At 50.7% G+C, this 18,584-nt stretch overlaps 1 protein-coding gene across 2 annotated transcripts; it reads left to right on the top strand.

Moving 5' to 3' along the window:
- Nucleotides 1–603: 603 nt before the first annotated feature.
- CFAP251 (cilia and flagella associated protein 251) lies at nucleotides 604–17,311 on the top strand. 2 transcript variants are annotated; one of them, XM_056504634.1, is made up of 23 exons: nucleotides 604–636; nucleotides 1,118–1,334; nucleotides 1,511–1,592; nucleotides 1,755–1,861; nucleotides 1,993–2,133; nucleotides 2,328–2,437; nucleotides 2,879–2,987; nucleotides 3,415–3,495; nucleotides 3,812–3,889; nucleotides 4,329–4,373; nucleotides 4,692–4,909; nucleotides 5,385–5,558; nucleotides 7,408–7,655; nucleotides 7,748–7,896; nucleotides 8,406–8,579; nucleotides 8,853–9,037; nucleotides 9,541–9,655; nucleotides 9,768–9,931; nucleotides 12,086–12,176; nucleotides 12,368–12,511; nucleotides 14,360–14,588; nucleotides 15,749–15,850; nucleotides 16,703–17,311. In XM_056504634.1, the coding sequence occupies exons 2-23, from the start codon at nucleotides 1,317–1,319 to the stop codon at nucleotides 16,852–16,854; spliced, it is 2,916 nt and encodes a 971-aa protein (XP_056360609.1). In that variant the 5' UTR covers nucleotides 604–636; nucleotides 1,118–1,316; the 3' UTR covers nucleotides 16,855–17,311. The 2 variants fall into 2 exon arrangements, with proteins under 2 accessions (XP_056360609.1, XP_056360610.1); XM_056504635.1 differs by having other exon boundaries at nucleotides 628–659.
- Nucleotides 17,312–18,584: the final 1,273 nt, after the last annotated feature.

Raw genomic sequence — 18,584 nt, forward strand, 5'->3', positions numbered from 1 at the left:
CGGGTCCCTGCTGTGGGGCTGGGGGCAGCGCTGCCTCTTCTGGCAGCCGGGACGAGGAAGTTCCCCCGCCTGTCCCGGCATTTCCCGGTACAGCCGGTGAGGATGAGGAGGGTTCTCCCTCCGTTTCCCGGTGCAGCCGGCGAGGATGAGGAGCGTTCTCCCCCCGTTTCCCGGTGCAGCCGATGAGGATGAGGATGAGGAGGGTTCTCCCCCCGTTTCCGGTGCAGCCGGCGAGGATGAGGATGAGGAGGGTTCTCCCCCCGTTTCCCGGTGCAGCCGGCGAGGATGAGGAGCGTTCTCCCCCCGTTTCCCGGTGCAGCCGATGAGGATGAGGATGAGGAGGGTTCTCCCCCCGTTTCCCGGTGCAGCCGGCGAGGATGAGGATGAGGAGGGTTCTCCCTCCGTTTCCCGGTGCAGCCGGCGAGGATGAGGAGGGTTCTCCCCCCGTTTCCCGGTGCAGCCGGTGAGGATGGGGATGAGGAGGGTTCTCCCCCCGTTTCCCGGTGCAGCCGGCGAGGATGAGGATGGTTCTCCCCTCTCTCCCCCGCTCCCGGTGCAGCCGCTGGCGGTGCAGCCGTTGCCTGGGAACGGCGCTCGCAGAGCACAGACGCGGGGCTCGCTGTGATCGCTGTGTCGGTGAGCGGGGGCTCCTCCGGAGGGTATCTGGGGGGTCCCGGGGGGTCCCGAAGGCACCGAAGCCCGGAGGGGTTTGGAAAGGGCTCCGTGTGAGACCCGGCGGCCGCGGTGGTTCCCGAGCTCCCGTCCCGCCTGCCGGGGCCCGCCGAGGGTTTTTCCCAAGGCCTCTTTCCCTTCAGTGAAAGTTTTCTGTGCACAAGGTTTCGGTGTTGGCTCAAATCCAGACCCGTGAAGCCGGAGATGAAGCAGCTGCCGCCCAGGAGCAGCTCTGTGCTCACAGGGACTGGGATAAAGCCCCATCCAAAAGGGAAATTTCCATGCCCGCGGTGTGCGGGCAGACACGGGACGGAGCTGCTGGAAGAACCGCTGTACTGCGCTTGTTTGTGCTCAGGGCAGGAGTGTTACTGGAGCTGAGAAGGGGCTCTGGGACCCATTTCCCAGTTTCACAGGTGCCCTTTCCTCCTGCTGTGCCCAATTCCAGGTTGTTGTGCAGCCAGATCTGGGAGAGTGTGTGTGGGGAAGTATTTCAGAGCATCTCCACACCCCAGCTCCCTGGGAGGAGGGTGAAGGTGTGGATGGATGGTCCGTGTGAAGTTACACTGGAGTAACCCACTGAGAGAAGAGCAGCACTAAGCAGTGAGCCCAAGGAGATGTCCTAGGACAGACAGACACCTCAGGAGATGGATGAGCCTGAGAAGGTGAGGGCAGCACCATGGAAAGTCCTGTTTGAGGCAGGGTCTGGGGCAGGTCTGAGTGGGAACAGAGCCCCTGGGATCTGGGACATGCTGGGGTTCATCCCCAGTAGCCACAGGGCAGTCCCCATCCAGACCAGCCCAGGAGCCAGCATTCACCAAAATCTCTTTTTCTTTTCAAGGATCTTGCTGCTCCCAGGGAGAATAAAGGAGAACCAGACAATACTGAAGAGTCACCATTCTGTCCCCGGTCATCTCCTTTAGGTATGGGGATCTCAGACACCCTGCCCAGCACCTGGGCTGGGAGCCAGGGCAGCCTGTGGGAAGGCACTGCTGGCACATCATGCCCAGAGGGTGCTGGACCCCCAGAACCACCCCCAGCACTGTCTGAGGCCAAGAGAGCCATCTCCAGCCCTCTCTCCTCAGGCTACAATGAGAGGCACACACCACATAAAGGCTTTGCCAGCTTGGTGTGGGGGGCCAAGCCAGGGATGCTGTTCCAGAAGAACAGGGACAAGAGCTTTCACCCCCTCGTGAGTACCAAGGGGCACAGTGCCACCGGGATTGTCTGCACGGCACTCCCCTCTCTCTTCCATCACCCCACAGACCTCCTGTGCCTTTTTGTCCTGGCTGCTGAGAGCCAGGAGCTGCCTCTTCCCTGCAGGAGCTGTCCTGGGTGTTTGGCTACAACAGCAGCCTGGCTGTGCACAGCCTGATGGACGGGGAGGAGCTGGTGCTCCTGTACGTCTCCTCCCACACAGTGGTCATCCACGACATCCCACGGAACAGGCAGTTCCACCTGCAGGTCTGGCACACACAGCTGAGCATCTCCCTCCTCCTCCTCCCCTTCTCCTGAACCCCCTCCCTCCATTTCTCTTTCTGGTGCCCTGTGCTCAGGGGTCACCTATAACCCCACCCAGGAGCAGCCCATCCAAAAGGTAAGAACAAAACAGCCCCAGGTTTGCAGCCTCCAAGGCACTTTGCTGCTTCCCCCCCCAGGGCCACACGAATGTCATCTCCTGCCTGTGTGTGAGTGAAGACAAACGCTGGGTTGCCACTGCTGACCAAGGGCCAGATGCTCTGATCATCGTGTGGGACTCCTACTCTGGGTAAGCTCCCAGGAACCTCCTCTTTTGGAAACCACCTGTGTCCAGTAAATCACTCAGGACCAACTCCAGTCTCAGCTGAGAGTAAAATGGGAGAACACAGGGGCAGACTAAAAAGAAGCAAAGGAACCAAAACCAAACCAAGTCCCTCATCGTTCTTGTATCACCCACACTCATGGGACACTGGCTGAGCTCCCCCAGACTAAGACATCACATCTCCATGCTGTAGGATCTACCAAGATCCCTGGTGAGTTGTTTCATTTACTTGGGAGGAAGAGATGGAGGGCACACTGAGCCTGTGGCAGCACCAGTGTTTGCAGCCTCCCTCCCTCCACCCCTTCTTCCACACAGACCAGGGTGGGTGGGTTGTGCCACAGCTTTGCCAAGTGACTGCCTTGAACCCCCTGTGCTGCCAGGAGCACCCATGAGGTCTCTGCTCCACAGGGTACCCGTGTGCACCATCTTTGAGACTCAGGCAGAGGAGGGGATCTGTGCCATTGCCATTTCCCAGGATGCCAAGTATTTGGTAACCATCAGTGCTGCTACTGTGCAGGTGAAGAGAGTATCTCCTCTTTCACAGCTTTGCAGGATAGAGACCTGGAAGTTTTTTGCAGTGCAGCACAGGGGAGGTGGAAATTCAGATGGGGAGAGAAGGGAGAGGGTTTGCAGAGTGATGCCTTGTCTTTGCTGAGCCATTAGAAGACAGACCTGGATTGCATTAAAATGAATTCTGCAGAGTTGAGAAAATGGATCTTAATTTGGGATAAAAGCTTCTGACTTCATCACTTTCATCTAAGCAATTTCTAGCATTATTTCCTGAAATGAAGCTTTCTGCTGCCAGGCTGTGCTGGGATTTTCCCTGCTCCAATCTTTTGGCCACGCCAGCCCCTGTAGTGGGTGGGGAATGGGATTTACCTGGCTCCCCCAACCTCCCAGAAAGTCACAAGTATTCCTTGGATTTTTCTTCCCTTCTCTTCCAGAAAGTTTGTGTTTGGAGATGGACTTTGCCCACAGAGAAAATCATATGCAGCACAGAGCTGAAGCCTGAGTTTGGGTATCAGGTGAGTGACCATGGCCAAGGGGGGCAGAGGGGATGGACTGGACTGGGCAGCCCCATCCTCCCCTGCTCCCCCCTGTACCCCCATGCCCACATCCAGCATGGGGCTGCTGGCAGGTGTCAGCTGGGGATGGGAGGATCACCCTGGGTACCCTGGTGCAGCAGAGCATCCCAAGGGGTGCTCCCTGTTCCCCTGATGCCTGACAGACATGGGGTGTCCTCTGTTTTCAGTTCATTGCAGCTGGTCAGGTGGTTTTGGATGGAAGAATAAGCAGAAAGCACTGCTCAGCTTGGCACTAATGCAATTCTTTGAATTTCAGGATTATGTAGTTTTTAACCCTCAGAATCCCCATGAATTTGTCAGCAACAGCAAAACCCAGGTGATATTTTACCTGTGGGTAAGTAGGGACATGGAAAGTCGTGTTTCTGGTGGCAGGGGGTGCTCAGGGGCTGGGTGTCTGTCCACAACTGGAGTCACACTGTACAGATCTGTGCCTTCCCTGCTCCTTGCCCTTGCCAGATCCCATAGCGGTCTGGACAGAGTATCACACTCCCTCCACTCCCATATTGGTCAGGCCCAGCTGTTGCAGGGATGCTCTTCACCTCTCCCACTCCTGCTTTCCAATGGGCCTTGTGCCATTCAGCAGCTTTTGGAAAGAAGCAGGAGGAAGGAGAGGATGTTTTGTGCTCTCTGGAAGGCCTTGGAACCTTTCTGCCCCAGGAGCCCTGCTTTAGTCACCACAGTGTGGGGCCAGTGCCCAGAAGGTGGGGAGGGGACATGATGGTACTGCAGAACACAAAAATCCCTGTCCTGGATGTTTTCTCTGCTTTCCCCAGGATGATTCTGGTTTGCAGTATGGGACACCATTCCTGAGCAATCAGGTGAGCACAGCAGGGAGGGACCACAGCATGTCACCCTCTTGGCTTTTGGCAGCAGGGCTGGCCCTCCCCATCCCCTTAAGAAAAACAGTGGCCATGGCTCCAACCTGTCCCCCTCAGACAGGCACAAGCCAAGTTTGCCCAAGCTGAGCTCAAGCAGGGCTCTCTTTCCTACGTGCCCCACTTCATTTCTCCTGGGGCTCTCCTCTCTTGTCCTGTCATGGGACAGGAAGGGAATGAGGACCAAGCAGAAACCTCTATGCTTGAAGAGGGCAGAGCCAGTTCTGGGATAAAACCACAGCCTGGTTGCTGTCTCCACAGACCTTCAAGTGCCTGGTGGGACAGTTCAGCCAGTCAGTTTTCCATTTTAACAACACCCAAGCTCTGACGGGCACCTCGGCCGGGAAGCTGGTGGTGTGGGACATGGACAATCCCCGCACCCTTCCCGAGGAACTGCCAGCCAAACCCCACGGAATCACAGCCACCAAAGTGGTGTCAATGCAGAAGGAGAGTCTTACTGTGCTCCAAGTGTTGGAGAGGTAAAGGGGCAGCCCTTTTCAGTAGCTGTAAGTACAGTCCTCAGGTACCTCAGCTGTAGGAGTGGCAGAGATAATGCCGGAGTTTCACTTGGCAGCACGGTCACTCATGAGTAATTTTCCAGAGATTGATTTGCCCGGGGGTGGAAATGAAGTTGAAAAGTCGTGGTGATGTGATGCCAGCTTTGCTGGGGTAGCTCAGGCAGCGGCTCAGCCTCCTGGCTGCTACCGGCAGAGGGAGCAGACAGCCACCAAACGCCGCGACAGCCTTGGGGACACGGCGGGGACACGGCAGGGTCACAGCAGAGCCGCTGGTTTCTGCACAACCCCGGCTTTCTCCTGCACGTCTGTGCAGGGCTCTGCTCATGTACTTGTGCAGTACATGGAAAGAGATTTGCTTCCACCCAAGGAATCTCTCCAATAAATATTTGGGAGTTGTCAGTCAGTGTGTTGGTTAATAACTTTCCCTTCCCTGCAGCTGTATAGTCACAGGTGATGTGGGAGGGCAGGTTAAATTCTACGATGGGCAGCTGCGACTCCTCAACATCTACAGCCACGACAAAGTGGGTCCCATCCGCTCCATCTCCTTCTCCACAGTCCTTCGTGATCCTCCCAGTGCCCCTCCAGGCAGCAGCCAGCCCTTTCTCACCAGGTGAGTGTCTCTTTACAAAGCCAGATCTTCTGTGTTTGCCTTGCAGCTGAGAGCTAGGGAGGTGGTCAGTGAGAGCTGGGGAGGTAGTCAGTGAGAGCTTCTGCCTGGTCTGGAGCAGGATTCAGCCCTGTGCCCAGGCTCCTGGGCAGGACAGGGAGTGTGGGTGGGCTCCAGAACATCACCTCTGATCTCAAGGTGGTGCCCTGGCACAGACACGGCGTTGGTGCAGGCACGGTGATGATCAGCTTCTCTGTCACGTACCAGGCAGTGCTAGTGCTGAGCCTCCAGCTCTCACTGGGCCCCTTAATCTCCCCTTAAACCCCTCCCAGGGATGGCTGTATCCAGTTGGATTTTATCATGGCTTGGCAAGCTAATCAGGGCCGTGGCACCGGCGCAGGGCTGTACCACACTGCCTGGTCACCAGCCCCTCTCTGTATCTCTGTGTGACACAGCTGTGCCTGAGGATTTTTAGGGAGTCTGCAGGCCAGATGAAGCTGTTGAGTGGCTCCATCCAGCCTGCAAACCACGTCTGTCACTCCTGTTAAGGCTTTCCTGGCAACGTCTGTTCTTAGCCCTGCGTGTTTTCCAAAGAGCCACGTGGAACTGATTCTTCTCCAGCCTGGGGGATGGTTTGGTTTCCCTGTTGGTCTCTGTTGTCTCATCCCTCTTCCTGGGTCACTGCTGCAGCTCCTGCCACTTGTAGCTGCTGTGGGCAGCACAAAAGGCAGAAAACCAAAGGGGAAGGCCTGAGCTCATCCCAGAGGCTGGTGGGATTAGGAATGGCTGGAGAGCCCAGCTAAGTAAGGCACGCAAGGACTGCAGAGTCCATCTGTGCCTGGGCCAGATGTGCAGAGACTGGTGGCTGTGATGGAACAGCTGGCAAAGAAGCTGTGCTTCCCCACTTGTCTGTCTGTGCAGCTCCAGGATTCAGCCTGGAGAAGACTCCAAGAAGACCTTATAGCTCCTTTCAGTGCCTCAGGGGCTCCAAAACAGCTGGAGAGAGACTTTGGACAAGGGTGTGGAGTGACAGGACAAGGGGAGAATGGCTAAAAATTGGCAGAGGGAAGGGTTAGATGGGATATAGGAAGGAATTCCTCACTGTGAGGGTGGTGACATCCTGGCACAGGTTACCCAGAAAAGCTGTGGATGCCTTGTGCCTGGAATTGTTCAAGGTCAGGTTGGTGAGGCATGGAGTAACCTGGTCTAGTGGAAGGTGTTGAAACAAGATGATCTTTGAGGCCTCTTCCCACTCAAACCAGTCTGGGATTTCTTGTCCCTTTTACTGGGTCCAGACTCTCAATCAGGCAGACTGAAACTGTGCATGTTTGTGCTGTAATGTGAATAATTATCCATCTGTCTGCTTCACACATCACCAGTCACACGGTGAAACCTCACTGCTGTGCTGGTCAGCGTGGCCAAGTGAGCAGACAGGGACTGAAACTGCCCTCTGACCTTGGCCATGGCAGCACACTCAACGTGGAGCCACTGACAATGGTGATGTGGAGACATGAAAAGCCCATTCAGAGTATCTCCAACTGCTCATTTGTCCATCTCACACACCAGTGACTTGCAAACGGCAGGAGCTCCCCAGATGTCATTCATCTTTTGGCTTGCCCAGCCAAGTAGAAAATGGAACTGGCTCCAGTGTCTTCCTATGGCCATTTCCCAGGTCATGAATACAAAGTGCCACTTGCCTTCCAGGTCAAGGAGCGTTTGCATACCGTGTATCACAAAACATAAGTGATTGTCCAGCTAACTTGCCAAAAGGAGACTGATGTGTAATATTGCTTGGAGGGACATGAGCCAGTTGGTCTGATTCATCGAATTCTGTTTCTCTCATGCTAAACAGGAACTTTATCCTTTCAACCTCTGATGCAACCATGTTGCATGTTGCAACAGACAGCACAAACTTTGAAAGAATCATGGAAGAGGCGAAGAAAGCTGTGAATGCCATTGCCTGCCACCCGCAGGAGCCACTGGTGGCTGTGGGGAGTCACTGTGGGCTGCTGAAGGTGTGGGAATACAGGCAGACAAAGTACCTCGTTAGCAGGATATTCACTGAGGCTGGCATCCAGTGCTTATCCTATGATCCTGAAGGTATCCCAGCCCTGCGACCTCCCCGTGTGCCAAGCATTGGCCTTCCTGGGAGGAATGATGGTGTCGTGAGAGGTTTCTGGTCTGTTTTCCAGGCCATTTACTAGCTGCTGGTTTTACTGATGGAAGCGTTTACATCCTTGATGCAATTTCCCTTCAGTCCATCTGCAAGGAATTCCAGTTCTCGCAAGGTCCCGTGACTCACATCAGCTTCTCTCACGATTCCAAGTACCTCGCAACCGCTGTAAGCTTGTTTTTTCCGCTCTGTGATTTACATGCTGCTCGCGGGGCAGCGCTGGGAGGGACTGGGAATTGCCGGCCATCCTGCGAGGCACAGAGAGCAGGGCAGAGGGCTGTCCCTCCCCTGGGGCTTGGTGACTCTGAAATGCAGAGCGAGCAGGGCAGAGGGTTGTTCCTCCCCTGGGGCTTCCTGACTCCGAAATGCTTTTCCTGCCTTGAAGAGTCACTGTACAAACGTCACCAGTCACAGCGGCTCTGCAGACCCGCTGCTAGCAGTGCTCCGTCTCTGACTTTAGGGACAAGTCTCAGCTCTGCACCCATCTGAAGAAAGGGCTGGAGCAGGAATTTCCTCCTGGCTGGTGCTCTGGGAGGGGGCTGCTCCCTCAGTCCCATGTCTCGGTATAGAAGTATTGAGGCAGTGTTGAAGCAGTTTGGCTCAGAGGTTCCAGCAACTGGTGATGATCTGTACAAAGAAAAAGATTCTCTTTGTTAATCTTCATGCTGTTGTTGCAGGATGAAAGTTATTCAGTGACAGTTTACAGGAGAGTCGTGGAGAACAGGAGCAGACGCTGGGAACACCTGGCAGGGCTGGACTCCCACTACAAACCCATCCGGAGCATCCTCTTTGGGGTCCACCCGGACAGAAACGAGCCCAGGCTCCTGAGCCTCGGCGAGGACAGGCAGCTGGTGGGTTGATGCAAAAGCTTAAAGGACAGTGAAGATTTGTGGTTAAAGGGGTGGGGCTGGACAAAGCCATCAAAGGACACTCCATGTTTGGTTCCATGGCTCCCAACCCTCTCCCCACCAGCTCCATTGCTGGGGGTTGTTTCTCAGCCTGGTCTTGGTGCTGAAGCTTTCCTATTGCAGCTTCTCCAGGAGATGCAAATCCAGTGAATCCACAAGGTCAAGGTCCAGGGCAGACTACAGGGGAGTTGCTGTGTTTCCTTGTCTTTTCTCCAGGTTGAATATGACCTGAAGAGCAGCATCAAGGACTGCTTGGTGGTCACACACAGGGACAGGCTGGAGCAGGATGCTGTGCCCCTGTGCTTGACCTGGTACCCACAGCTCAGCACCGAGTCCTTTTTCCTCACTGCCAACAGCTGCTACAAAATGAAGCTCTACAACACAACGACCAAAATGTGCAGGTAGAGGATGGATTCAGGCCTGGGAGCCTCTTCCTGACCTTGTGCTCTCCTTGGTCTAATGACCACCATATTCCTACCCATGAGCATGTGATTTTCTATCTGTGATGAAGATCTTGGGATGGCTCTAGAGCCCTCAGGCTCAGGTCACTCCATTCTTAGGCCCACTCTGCTGTTCACTAATGTGTCATTTAGCAAGCTTGTGGCTGCAGGCAGATCTTGGTCTGCTCTGCACATTGGACCTGAGATGTAGCAGTTAAAGACATCATATAAAGAGACTGGAGTCCACATCAGCAAAGCATAATAATCCCTGAGCACTAAATTAATTTCTGAGCCCCAGTGTAGCCCTTTCTAGCCAGGGACTCTGTCCTATCCTGTTCTCTCAGCCAGTAGCACAAAGTCTCTGCACACCTCCTATATCTCCCCATCCTTCCACACAACAGCTATTCAGAGGGGAAAAAGGTTTTGGGTGGCCTAGAGTGGATAAATACATTGTCTGCCTTTAGAAAGACCCTTTTGGGACCAACCTATGGCTCCCCCTTGGAGAAGATACAAATCCTCCCTAGGACAAGCTCTGCAGACCCCCAGCAACACTATCTGGTATACATCACAAAGGACAAGGTATGGAGCCCCAGCTGTACAAGAACCCCCACTTGCAGAGCTGGTGTTCCCTTGGGGATTTCACTGAAGGTGAAGGACCCCCAGCCCTCCTAGACCCCCTCTTCCCTTACAGGTGGGCTTGCAGATGCTGCCTGTCGATGGCAACCCCCACAGGTCCTCAGCCTTCATTTGCCACCCTGATGGTGTCTCTGACTTTGCCATCTCCCACGATGGGCGTTACATCTTCACAGCTGGGGGCAAGGAGCGAACTTTCATGAAATGGAAGGTCAACCTACAGTGAGTCATGGCAGGAAAGGGAAAGGAAACTTGTTACTGCTTTCCACAGCTGCTTGGTCCACCCATTGGGCCCCAAGCAGCTGAAACAGAGGGACATATTTTTGGGGGATTTGTTCCCCCCTCTGACATGTAGGAGGGATTAACCTCACAGGGGTGGCCATAGTGCCCAAACAATACCATTTCCTAGTCTAGTAAATGATGCCCAAATGGTTAGAAGTTGGGCAGAGGATTTTGTGATCCTTGTGAGATCCTTGTGGCCAGTGTGATGGGAGATGGTCAGGGTTAGGCGCACAGAAGGAGCACACAGGGCAGCTGCTGATACAAAAGTGTCTGCTCTCCAAATGGGATAGGAATTTGCTGGGAAATCCCCCCTGTGTTTGAAGACTGGATTTAGGACAAGCCACCTTAATCCTATAAAGCTTTGCTTACATGAATAAATGGCCTGCAGTAAACGTGGTGGTTGAAGAGTGGAGGCTGCTTTAACAAAGGAGGATCTCCAAGCCCTGGCCCAGAGCACCAGAGATGAATCCTGCCAGGTTTCTTATGCCATCCTCTGCAGGTTTCCCTCTGCCAGATGCCTCAGGCAGTGGTGCCAGGCGTGCTCCCACATGACAGGAGGGTAACCCAGCAAAGGCAGAAGAGATATTTTCATTTCTTGGCATGTCAAGGACCAAAGCTGCTCAATGCAATACATGTTTGGGGCACAGGCTCTTCCCTCACAGCTGCAGGTGCCCAATAGATACATTTGTACAGATGTGAATGGCATAAAAACTGCCAGGCCACCATGGAACCACTTCACCCTTGAGGGACTGGAAAGAGAGCTTAGTCCATGGCAGAGTTAGGATAGTGTGGCATGGTCTCCCTCAGCCTGTGCTGTTTTGGGTTTTTTTCAAATCCTGCACAACACCCTCCTAGCACAGAGCACTGTCTCCTGGTTTCTGGGAAATAACTCCATGGGAGCTGGCTTTTAGCCTTGTTTGCCATTTGGTGTGCTCCTAGGAAACACCACTGCCCCTCACCTTCCTAGGACCAAGGCTTTGTGGTTAAGACCCATGCTGGTCCTGCAAGGAACACATTTTGCAGGTTCCATTTGCTCTGAAAAAAGCCCAAGGAGTGCCAAGCCAACTCACCTTCATGTGCCAGAACAAAGGAAACCTGAGTGGGAAAGCAATGGGTTTATTTATTTTCTTTTCCACTTTGTGTGGCTTAAACAGTCGGGGGTCAGGATAAGAGACATTTTAAGGAAGGCAATAGAATATAAATGATCCTTCTTTATAATGGTTGGCCAGAGTCCAGGCAACATTGAATTCCTATGTAATTTGTTTTTGGAGCGAAGTTTTTGATGAGCTAATTATCATTTTATTGCTGCTTCTGGCATCTTGTGAATCTCCACTGTGTTTAATACCCAAATAACTTAATTATGAAAAAAGCATGAAGCTTGCAAAAAAACCCCCAGTGGAAGCAGCACTAGAGAGGTGTGTGTGAAAGCTGCAGCCTGGCTGCCAGGCGTGGGGTATTATGTGGCAGTGCTATGCCATGATTGCACTTCCAGGCTTGGTTTCTTTTTACATCTGCACAAGCCAAAGGGATTCTTTTGGCTCCAACTGCCTATGAAATTGAAACAAAGAGGTGGCTACTCAGGCACTTTTAGTTTAATGCAAACTGCACCTGCGACTCCGTCGCCTGCCACGGCAGAGGAAGTTGGGTAATGGATTGCACTGAGTTATTGGGGAAAAATGTGTTGGATCAAGGAACAGGGAGTTGTGTGGTTTATTGCAAACACCCAGCCCCAGCCTTCTCTGCATGTTCAAAATGCTGATCTAGCTAATTCATCTCCCTCAATGTCTCTATAAGGAAGCAGAAAAGCCAAATGCCAGACACCAAGTTCAAGTCCATGGAAAAGCTCCTGGCTCCCAGCCCTGTACTCATTCCATTAAACAAGAGGACCATTCAGTAATAATTAATTCCCACACTGTGCTATTGTATGTAAAACCTGGGTATGAAATATACTGTAGAAGTGCAGCTGATGATAAAATAGCACAAGGTTCAAGGCAGTGCTTTTCTTTCCTGAATTCTGAGGCCCAGGGATTTTAATTATTGAAAGTGTCTCCTCACATGAACCCTTCCTGTACTTTTTTCCTCCCCTTCTGCCAGTGCCTTGGATGCTGTTGCTTTCCTGGGTGGGGAGGACATGATCCCATTCTACAGCCTCCTGGATGGTGGCAGAGAGGGCAAATTCTTCAGGGTAATTATGCTCACCGTGAATGCTGTCTGGCCACATCTGGCTGGAGTTTAATCTATGCAGGCCTGGCATTTCTTTATGTTTTGTCCAGCTTGCCTTTAACAGCAATCTCATTGATGTGGCTGTTAGCAAAGCCTTATCTTCTGTGCCTGTTGGTAACTGAAATTTGCAGTGTTTGTTTGATTCCCTGGCAGGAACTGGAGGACTATTTTTACTACATACAGCTGTGCAGCCAAGGTATCATAACACTGGAGAGAAGACAGGTGTCAACACATATTCCCTTGGAGGAAATTCCTTCTGTAATGAGAGCAATAGGATTTTATCCATCAGAGGAAGAGGTTGGTCAGCTGTTTTTATTGTTGTTATTAAAAGAAGAAAGAGAAAGAAAGAACACTTCCCAAGTGTTCTAAGGGCCAGATTCTGACCATAGCCATGCTGGAAGGCTCTGGCATATCATTCTTGGCTTTCAACGTATTTTTATCCAGAGAGAACTGATTTAATAAGGTTGCTGCTTCTTCCCCTTTGTGTGGCTGTTTCTCCAAGGCAGTTTGTACTGTATACAAACCTCATTTGTAATGTGTAACCTGGCATGACTGAATCTGAAGCAAGATTTGAATAACGACCTCTGAGCAGCAGCTCCAGCCCTTCAGCACAGGAGAGGCTCTCCCAAGGGAAGAGGTGCATCACTGCACTCCCCCAGCCTTTCTGTGTTCATCTCTGCCATGGCACAGGAGCCCACAGGCTGCTGACACACTGCTGTGAGTCTGTGCCACCCCATCTGCCCAGGGATGCTCTGCCAGGAGAGCCATCAGATGGGAGGCAGGACCTTTGCCCCAGCTGCGACCAAACTGACTCACTTTGGAGTCCCCACAACCAGCAAATGTTTGTCTGAGCTGGGGCTGCTTTGCTCTGGTGTCAAAGTGAGGTGTTATCTCTTCATACTGTGTTAGATTTCTTCCTTTGGTTATTACATTTTTGCCTCTTGGGGACAGAGAGAACATACTCCCTTGGGAAATGTCTCTGGAATAGTAACTGATAATGCCCCACACTTCCCCAAATTAAAATATAAACAGCATTTCAGACATGGAAACAGAGGTGCTGAGCTGTTGTGAAACTAGGCAACCTACAGTCAGTAATAAATCCATAGAGGAGGTTCATCTCTCTCTAGAGTGTTTTAATAAAAGAAAAGCAGGAGGGAGAAAAGGCAGCCTGGGCTGACTAGCAAAGCTTTTGGGAATTGGTGTTTTTCTTTTGTAGTTCAGTGGGGTTGATATAAAACCTAATCCCAGATCAGCCAGAGCCGAGTGAAAATAACTGTTCTTGCTTGGCGTGACATTCACTACAGGAAAAATATAAGGCTGAGATTTCCCTTTTCCCTGGGCTTCATTCAGTGGAAAAACTTGTGACACAAGGACAAAGGCCCAAAGCTGAATGCAAAGTCCTCCCTGGGGAGATCTTGCATCAGCTCCCTTCCCGGGGAGCAGCAGGCCTGGTACGTGTTGGCACCGGGAATTCTCCCCGTGCATCTCTGAAGGGGCTGCAAGCACAATGAAGGCATGGAGCAGATGCTGCCTTTTGGACACACATCTGCACAGCTGCCAACTGGGCTGACTCACAGCACCAGACTTCAGGAAAACCACTGGTATCCAGCACAGCCAGTGCTTGCCTGTTTGTCTGAGAGGAGAGAGAGGGATCCAGCAGGGCAGGGTGTCACCCCATTGAGCACATTTCGGATTTGGCTTGTGCAGCGCCTGAACCGCTCTAGACACAGGGAAGAGATTTGTTATCCAGTCAGGGTGTGCAGCCTGGTTCTGTTGGGACCCTCATGTGTGTGTCCTTCCAGAGCAAGGAAGGTGGTGTTTACTGGTTTGTGGTTTGCCTGCCCACTGTCTCAGAGTGGAGACACAGCTGTGTCACCAAGGTGCCGGTAACAGCTGCAGGGTCACCGAGTGCCTGTCATGAGAGGAAATCCAAAAGGACTGTGTATGTGTAACCCCCATCTTTAGTTGTTATTGTCACCTCAGCAGGTGTGTGACTGTTGGCCATTCCCATCCTCACTCACTTCCTCCTGGGATGTGGTCGTGGCACAAACACAGGCTCAGTTTGGGGACATTCACAGGATTGGAAACTGGCCCAATGCTCTTCAAAATAAAACATGTAACAATCTGCCTTGTCTTGATCTTTAGATTGAAGAAATGATAAATGAAGTAAAATTCAGCAAGTATGCGGATACTAGAGAAGAAGTGACAGAAATCAATTTAGAGGATTTTATCAAACTTTATATAAATCATCGACCTGCACTTGGCTTGTCAATGAAAACCATACAGCAAGCATTTCAGGTTCTTGGTTATGATAACAAGAAGGGAGACAAAGTTATTGACAGAGGAGACTTCCTGTTACTACTTCAGCGCAGAGGTGAGTTATTTTGTATCTAATATCAGTTTTATGCTTGCTAGCTCTGCCTGCAATTTCAGGACTTTTTCCCTGCAGCAAGAAATTATTCTGGAATGATAACCTGGTAACCAGGGCAGGCATGAGGAGCCACCTGCCTTAAGATTTTAAATTGAATAATCACATGTCTTATCCTAGCTGTGCTTCTTTTACTGCTCTGGAAATCTCTGCTGGCCTGAGGTGTCTCAGCTATTAAATGATGAGTATGGATCTTTGCAAAATGTATCCTTCTCCCAGTGTGCCCTTATCTGAATTGCTGTTCTCTCTTCCAGCCACACAGGCTCTGGAAAAAATAGTATAAAACTGATAAAAGGGAGACAAGAAAGGAGGGTTGAAATTGGTCCTGGGCTCAATCTGTAAGAAAGATTGAAAAGATGGGATGATTTAGTTGAGCTGAATCAGGGAGAACACCATAAATGTGGGTGTTAGTATGCTCGTGGCCAGTGCCATAGAGTGCTAATGACAAACTTCTATTGTCTTACTTCTGGTGTAAAAGTGCAGCTGAGCATTCAAACAGGTAAGGGAAATGCTGGTTTACTCAGTACATCACTTGGCAAGACTACTTGCCACAAAGATCCTTGGAAACCACAGATTCAACTGGAGTGAGAAAGGTTAGCTATTTATACAGATGGTGTGAACAGCCATAAATAGGTACATGAGATAGAACAGTTTCATAACAGATCTATAACCTCATGCTCCAGGGTGTGAGCCAACCACTAACTGGGAACAAGTGCTATGTCCATGTTCCTAAATCAAGACTTTTCTCCACCTTTCTCTTCCTCTGCATGAAAATGGCTACATGGACTGTGGTCTGTGCCAGGAATTCTCCAGTGGGAATAGAAGCTCAAGCCCCTGCTACTGCAATGCTGCTTAAAGAGCTCTCTACATCAGAATTTCTCCCTCTGACTGACATTTTTCCCCAAAATGCTACAGGGAAGAGCTGTTTTCCTTAGGATAAACATTTTCCTGCATTGAGATCATGTGTTTCAGTTGGCAGTGTATACATCTCTATCTCAGAAAAGCCAGATCCTCTTTTGAACTGTTCTGTTTAATTTGAGTTGTTTTTGAGTTTTTGTGCTCCTGACCCCACAACTCAGGGGCTGGTGGTGCTCTGCTCTGTACAGGGGAGCAGATGACAGAGGATGAGCTGGCTGAGTGTCTGACCACCCTGCTGGGCAGCAGAACCAGGAAAGGAGAATCTGAACTGGACACCTGTGATGTCACAGGTACAGGATTAGCTTTCCACACAGCACAGAAGCAGGATTGTTTCAATTCCCAAATGGAATAATTTAAATTTCAAACCCATTTACCCTGTTAGGCCAAGAGCTGTCAAAACTGCTCAGATGGGATTGCAAAAATAGTCACAGAGCTACAGACTGTCCTTCATCCACACAGCAATTGCATGGGTGTATCTAAAAATAAATGGACAATGAACTATAACTGGGGCCTGACAAGATTACACTGCTGTTTATCTGCTGGCTGGAACTGAAATTAGAAACACACAGGGAAATCCCAGTGCTGGTTTCACCCAGGCTGCAGTGCCCATTGTACCAGAGCTGTTGGGAACGACCACATTTGTCTGCAATTTATGTCCCAGTCCACACCAGTCTGGAACAGCAAATTATAGCATTGATTTGAGCCAAGAGGCTGTATTTAATTGCCCATTGTAACTGGAACTGCATTTTTGTACAATTCATGTCCCAGTCCCCACCAGTTTGGAATAGCATCTGTTTAGGGTGACTGGCAATGGGCCCCATGCAGCAAAGGTGCTGCTCCCAAAGGGAACTTTGAAATCCCTGGATCCCTCAGGATCCTAAATCACATCAAATCCAAGTGTAAAAGTTGTCCCATGACTTCTCTGAGGCAGGGATCTGCTGCAAGGTGAGACACACAGATTTGACAGGTTTAATCCCTGATATAAACACATCAAGTATCAAGCTAGTAAACCATCACTTTGTCACAATCCCTTCATATACCTTTAAAAACATTTCATTCACTTATTGCTGCTTATAAATTTTACTGGAAAGCCATTTTGACATTGCTTCTGTGTGTCTTGTGCTGTTGTTACTGCTCTCCAGGTGCAGCAGCTTTGACTGAAGAAGAAATTCCAGCAGAAATCACAGCAGAGATATTTGTTAGAGACATTCTTGGCTTACCTATTGCTGAACCAGAAAAAAAAGAACAGAAGGAAAAAGAAGAATCTTTGATCTACAAAGGCTCAGAATCATAGCTACCACTAGATTTTCTGTTTGTTCCTACTTTCCAGGATACTCTCTCAAATATCTGTAAAATTTACGGCTCGTGTTTATTGCAAAGTAAAGGTCACATAGTTGTATTTCAGTCAAACTCTAGAACAAGTCCCCAGTTTGGCACATGCCACAAACCTATAATTTCACACCTATATAGGGAAACACAGGAATGGCTGGAAAGAATGAAGCAGGTGGCCACTCCATCCTTGGCTGGGACCTTCCCAGAAGCCATTTCAGGTGGGTTTGTGCCAGATGCAGTCTATTTTCATTAGGTTAAGACAGTATTCATTTGTGAAACCTGACAGCAAAAGAGCAGTGTAAGTGTATTGTATCGATTAAATACATTGATAAATGCTTTGACAGGTTAGAATGCATTTGTAATTATAAATCCAATGGACCTCGGTAAAGAAATAAATGCTGTGGTATCCATTAAAACCACGCTTCTCTTTTGGCCTTTAAAGTGACTTTTTCTTTCTGAAAGTAGTAATTCCAATTAGCAGTGTAATGCCAATGGGACGGCATCGCTCTGTGTGTGTGTAAACAGCATAATGAGACTGATACAAGTTGCTGTGGAAAGATCAGTGAAGTGCTGTTGAACAGCTTCCTTCTTTACATCATCCTCGGCAGCAATTTGAATAATAATGTAGGCCCTTAAGAAGCGTTCCTTTCAGAAGCAATGTTTTTTAAACAGAGATCGCTGTTGTGTACTCAGAGCATCTGTGATTGTACAATTAGCAGCAGCAGCAAGGTGTGCATTAGGGAGAAGTTAATGAAGGAGTCCAGCAGCACCACACCAGAGCTTGCAGGTCTGGGATAAATTTCCTGCAAAGCATCACCTCCTATGTAAGTAATTTATTTATGCTCATGTACTTCCATATGTCTGTCAGAGCTGAGCCTCTGCTGCTCAAAAGCAGCCCAGTTCCATGGATAGTATTGGAATTATTTAAAGCAGCTAAGAAACTTTATAACCACTGGGGGAAAAAAAACCAAAACCTGTTAATTCTAGATTTGTGCTTCATGTTAAACAGGGGACTCATCACCCACCTCTGTGTTCAAGGTCTCTCACAACAGTAAGGGTAGGATGGGTGTCTGTCACTGCCCTGTACAAAAACTGGTATTAGCTCTATGTAAAGTGCTTCGAGGTTTCTAAAATCCCTGGATTTTAGGGCTGGATTTTGCTTAGTGGTAAAATATAACTGTGCTCTTGATGCTGCTACACTGCATTGGTCTATCACAGAATCACGAGAATCAATTTGGCTGGAAAAGATCTCTGGGATCCTGACCAGTCACCACCTTGTCAACCCAAACAGCACCAAGTGCCACATCCCATCTTTCCCTAAAGCGGAGCTGATTCCAACACCGCCCTGGGCAGCTCCTGGTGACCTTTTAGAGTGGAGGCGAGCTGAAATCGGATAAACTTGTTTAGTTCTGGGGTAACTTACGGCCTGAGCTTGGTGGAAGTGGGGAAAGAACGTTGCCCGAGGAACACCCGAGGAAAAACAGCGACGGGAGCTCAGGCAGCCCCGCGCGCGCGGGGCCGGCGGCCGCCTCGGGCTCCTTCCCGCCCGGCAGCTCCGCCGCAGGGCCCCGCCGGGGGCGGCTCTCTGCGCCCGCGGCTCCGCGGTGTCCCCTCAGCCCCAAGAGCCGCACGGGGGTCGGATCCATGCCCGGCGCTCCCTCCTCTCCCTCACGCCCGGCCGCTCTTCCCGCC

The sequence above is a fragment of the Oenanthe melanoleuca genome, chromosome 15 (genome assembly GCF_029582105.1).
Source record: "Oenanthe melanoleuca isolate GR-GAL-2019-014 chromosome 15, OMel1.0, whole genome shotgun sequence".
Lineage (NCBI taxonomy): Eukaryota > Metazoa > Chordata > Aves > Passeriformes > Muscicapidae > Oenanthe > Oenanthe melanoleuca.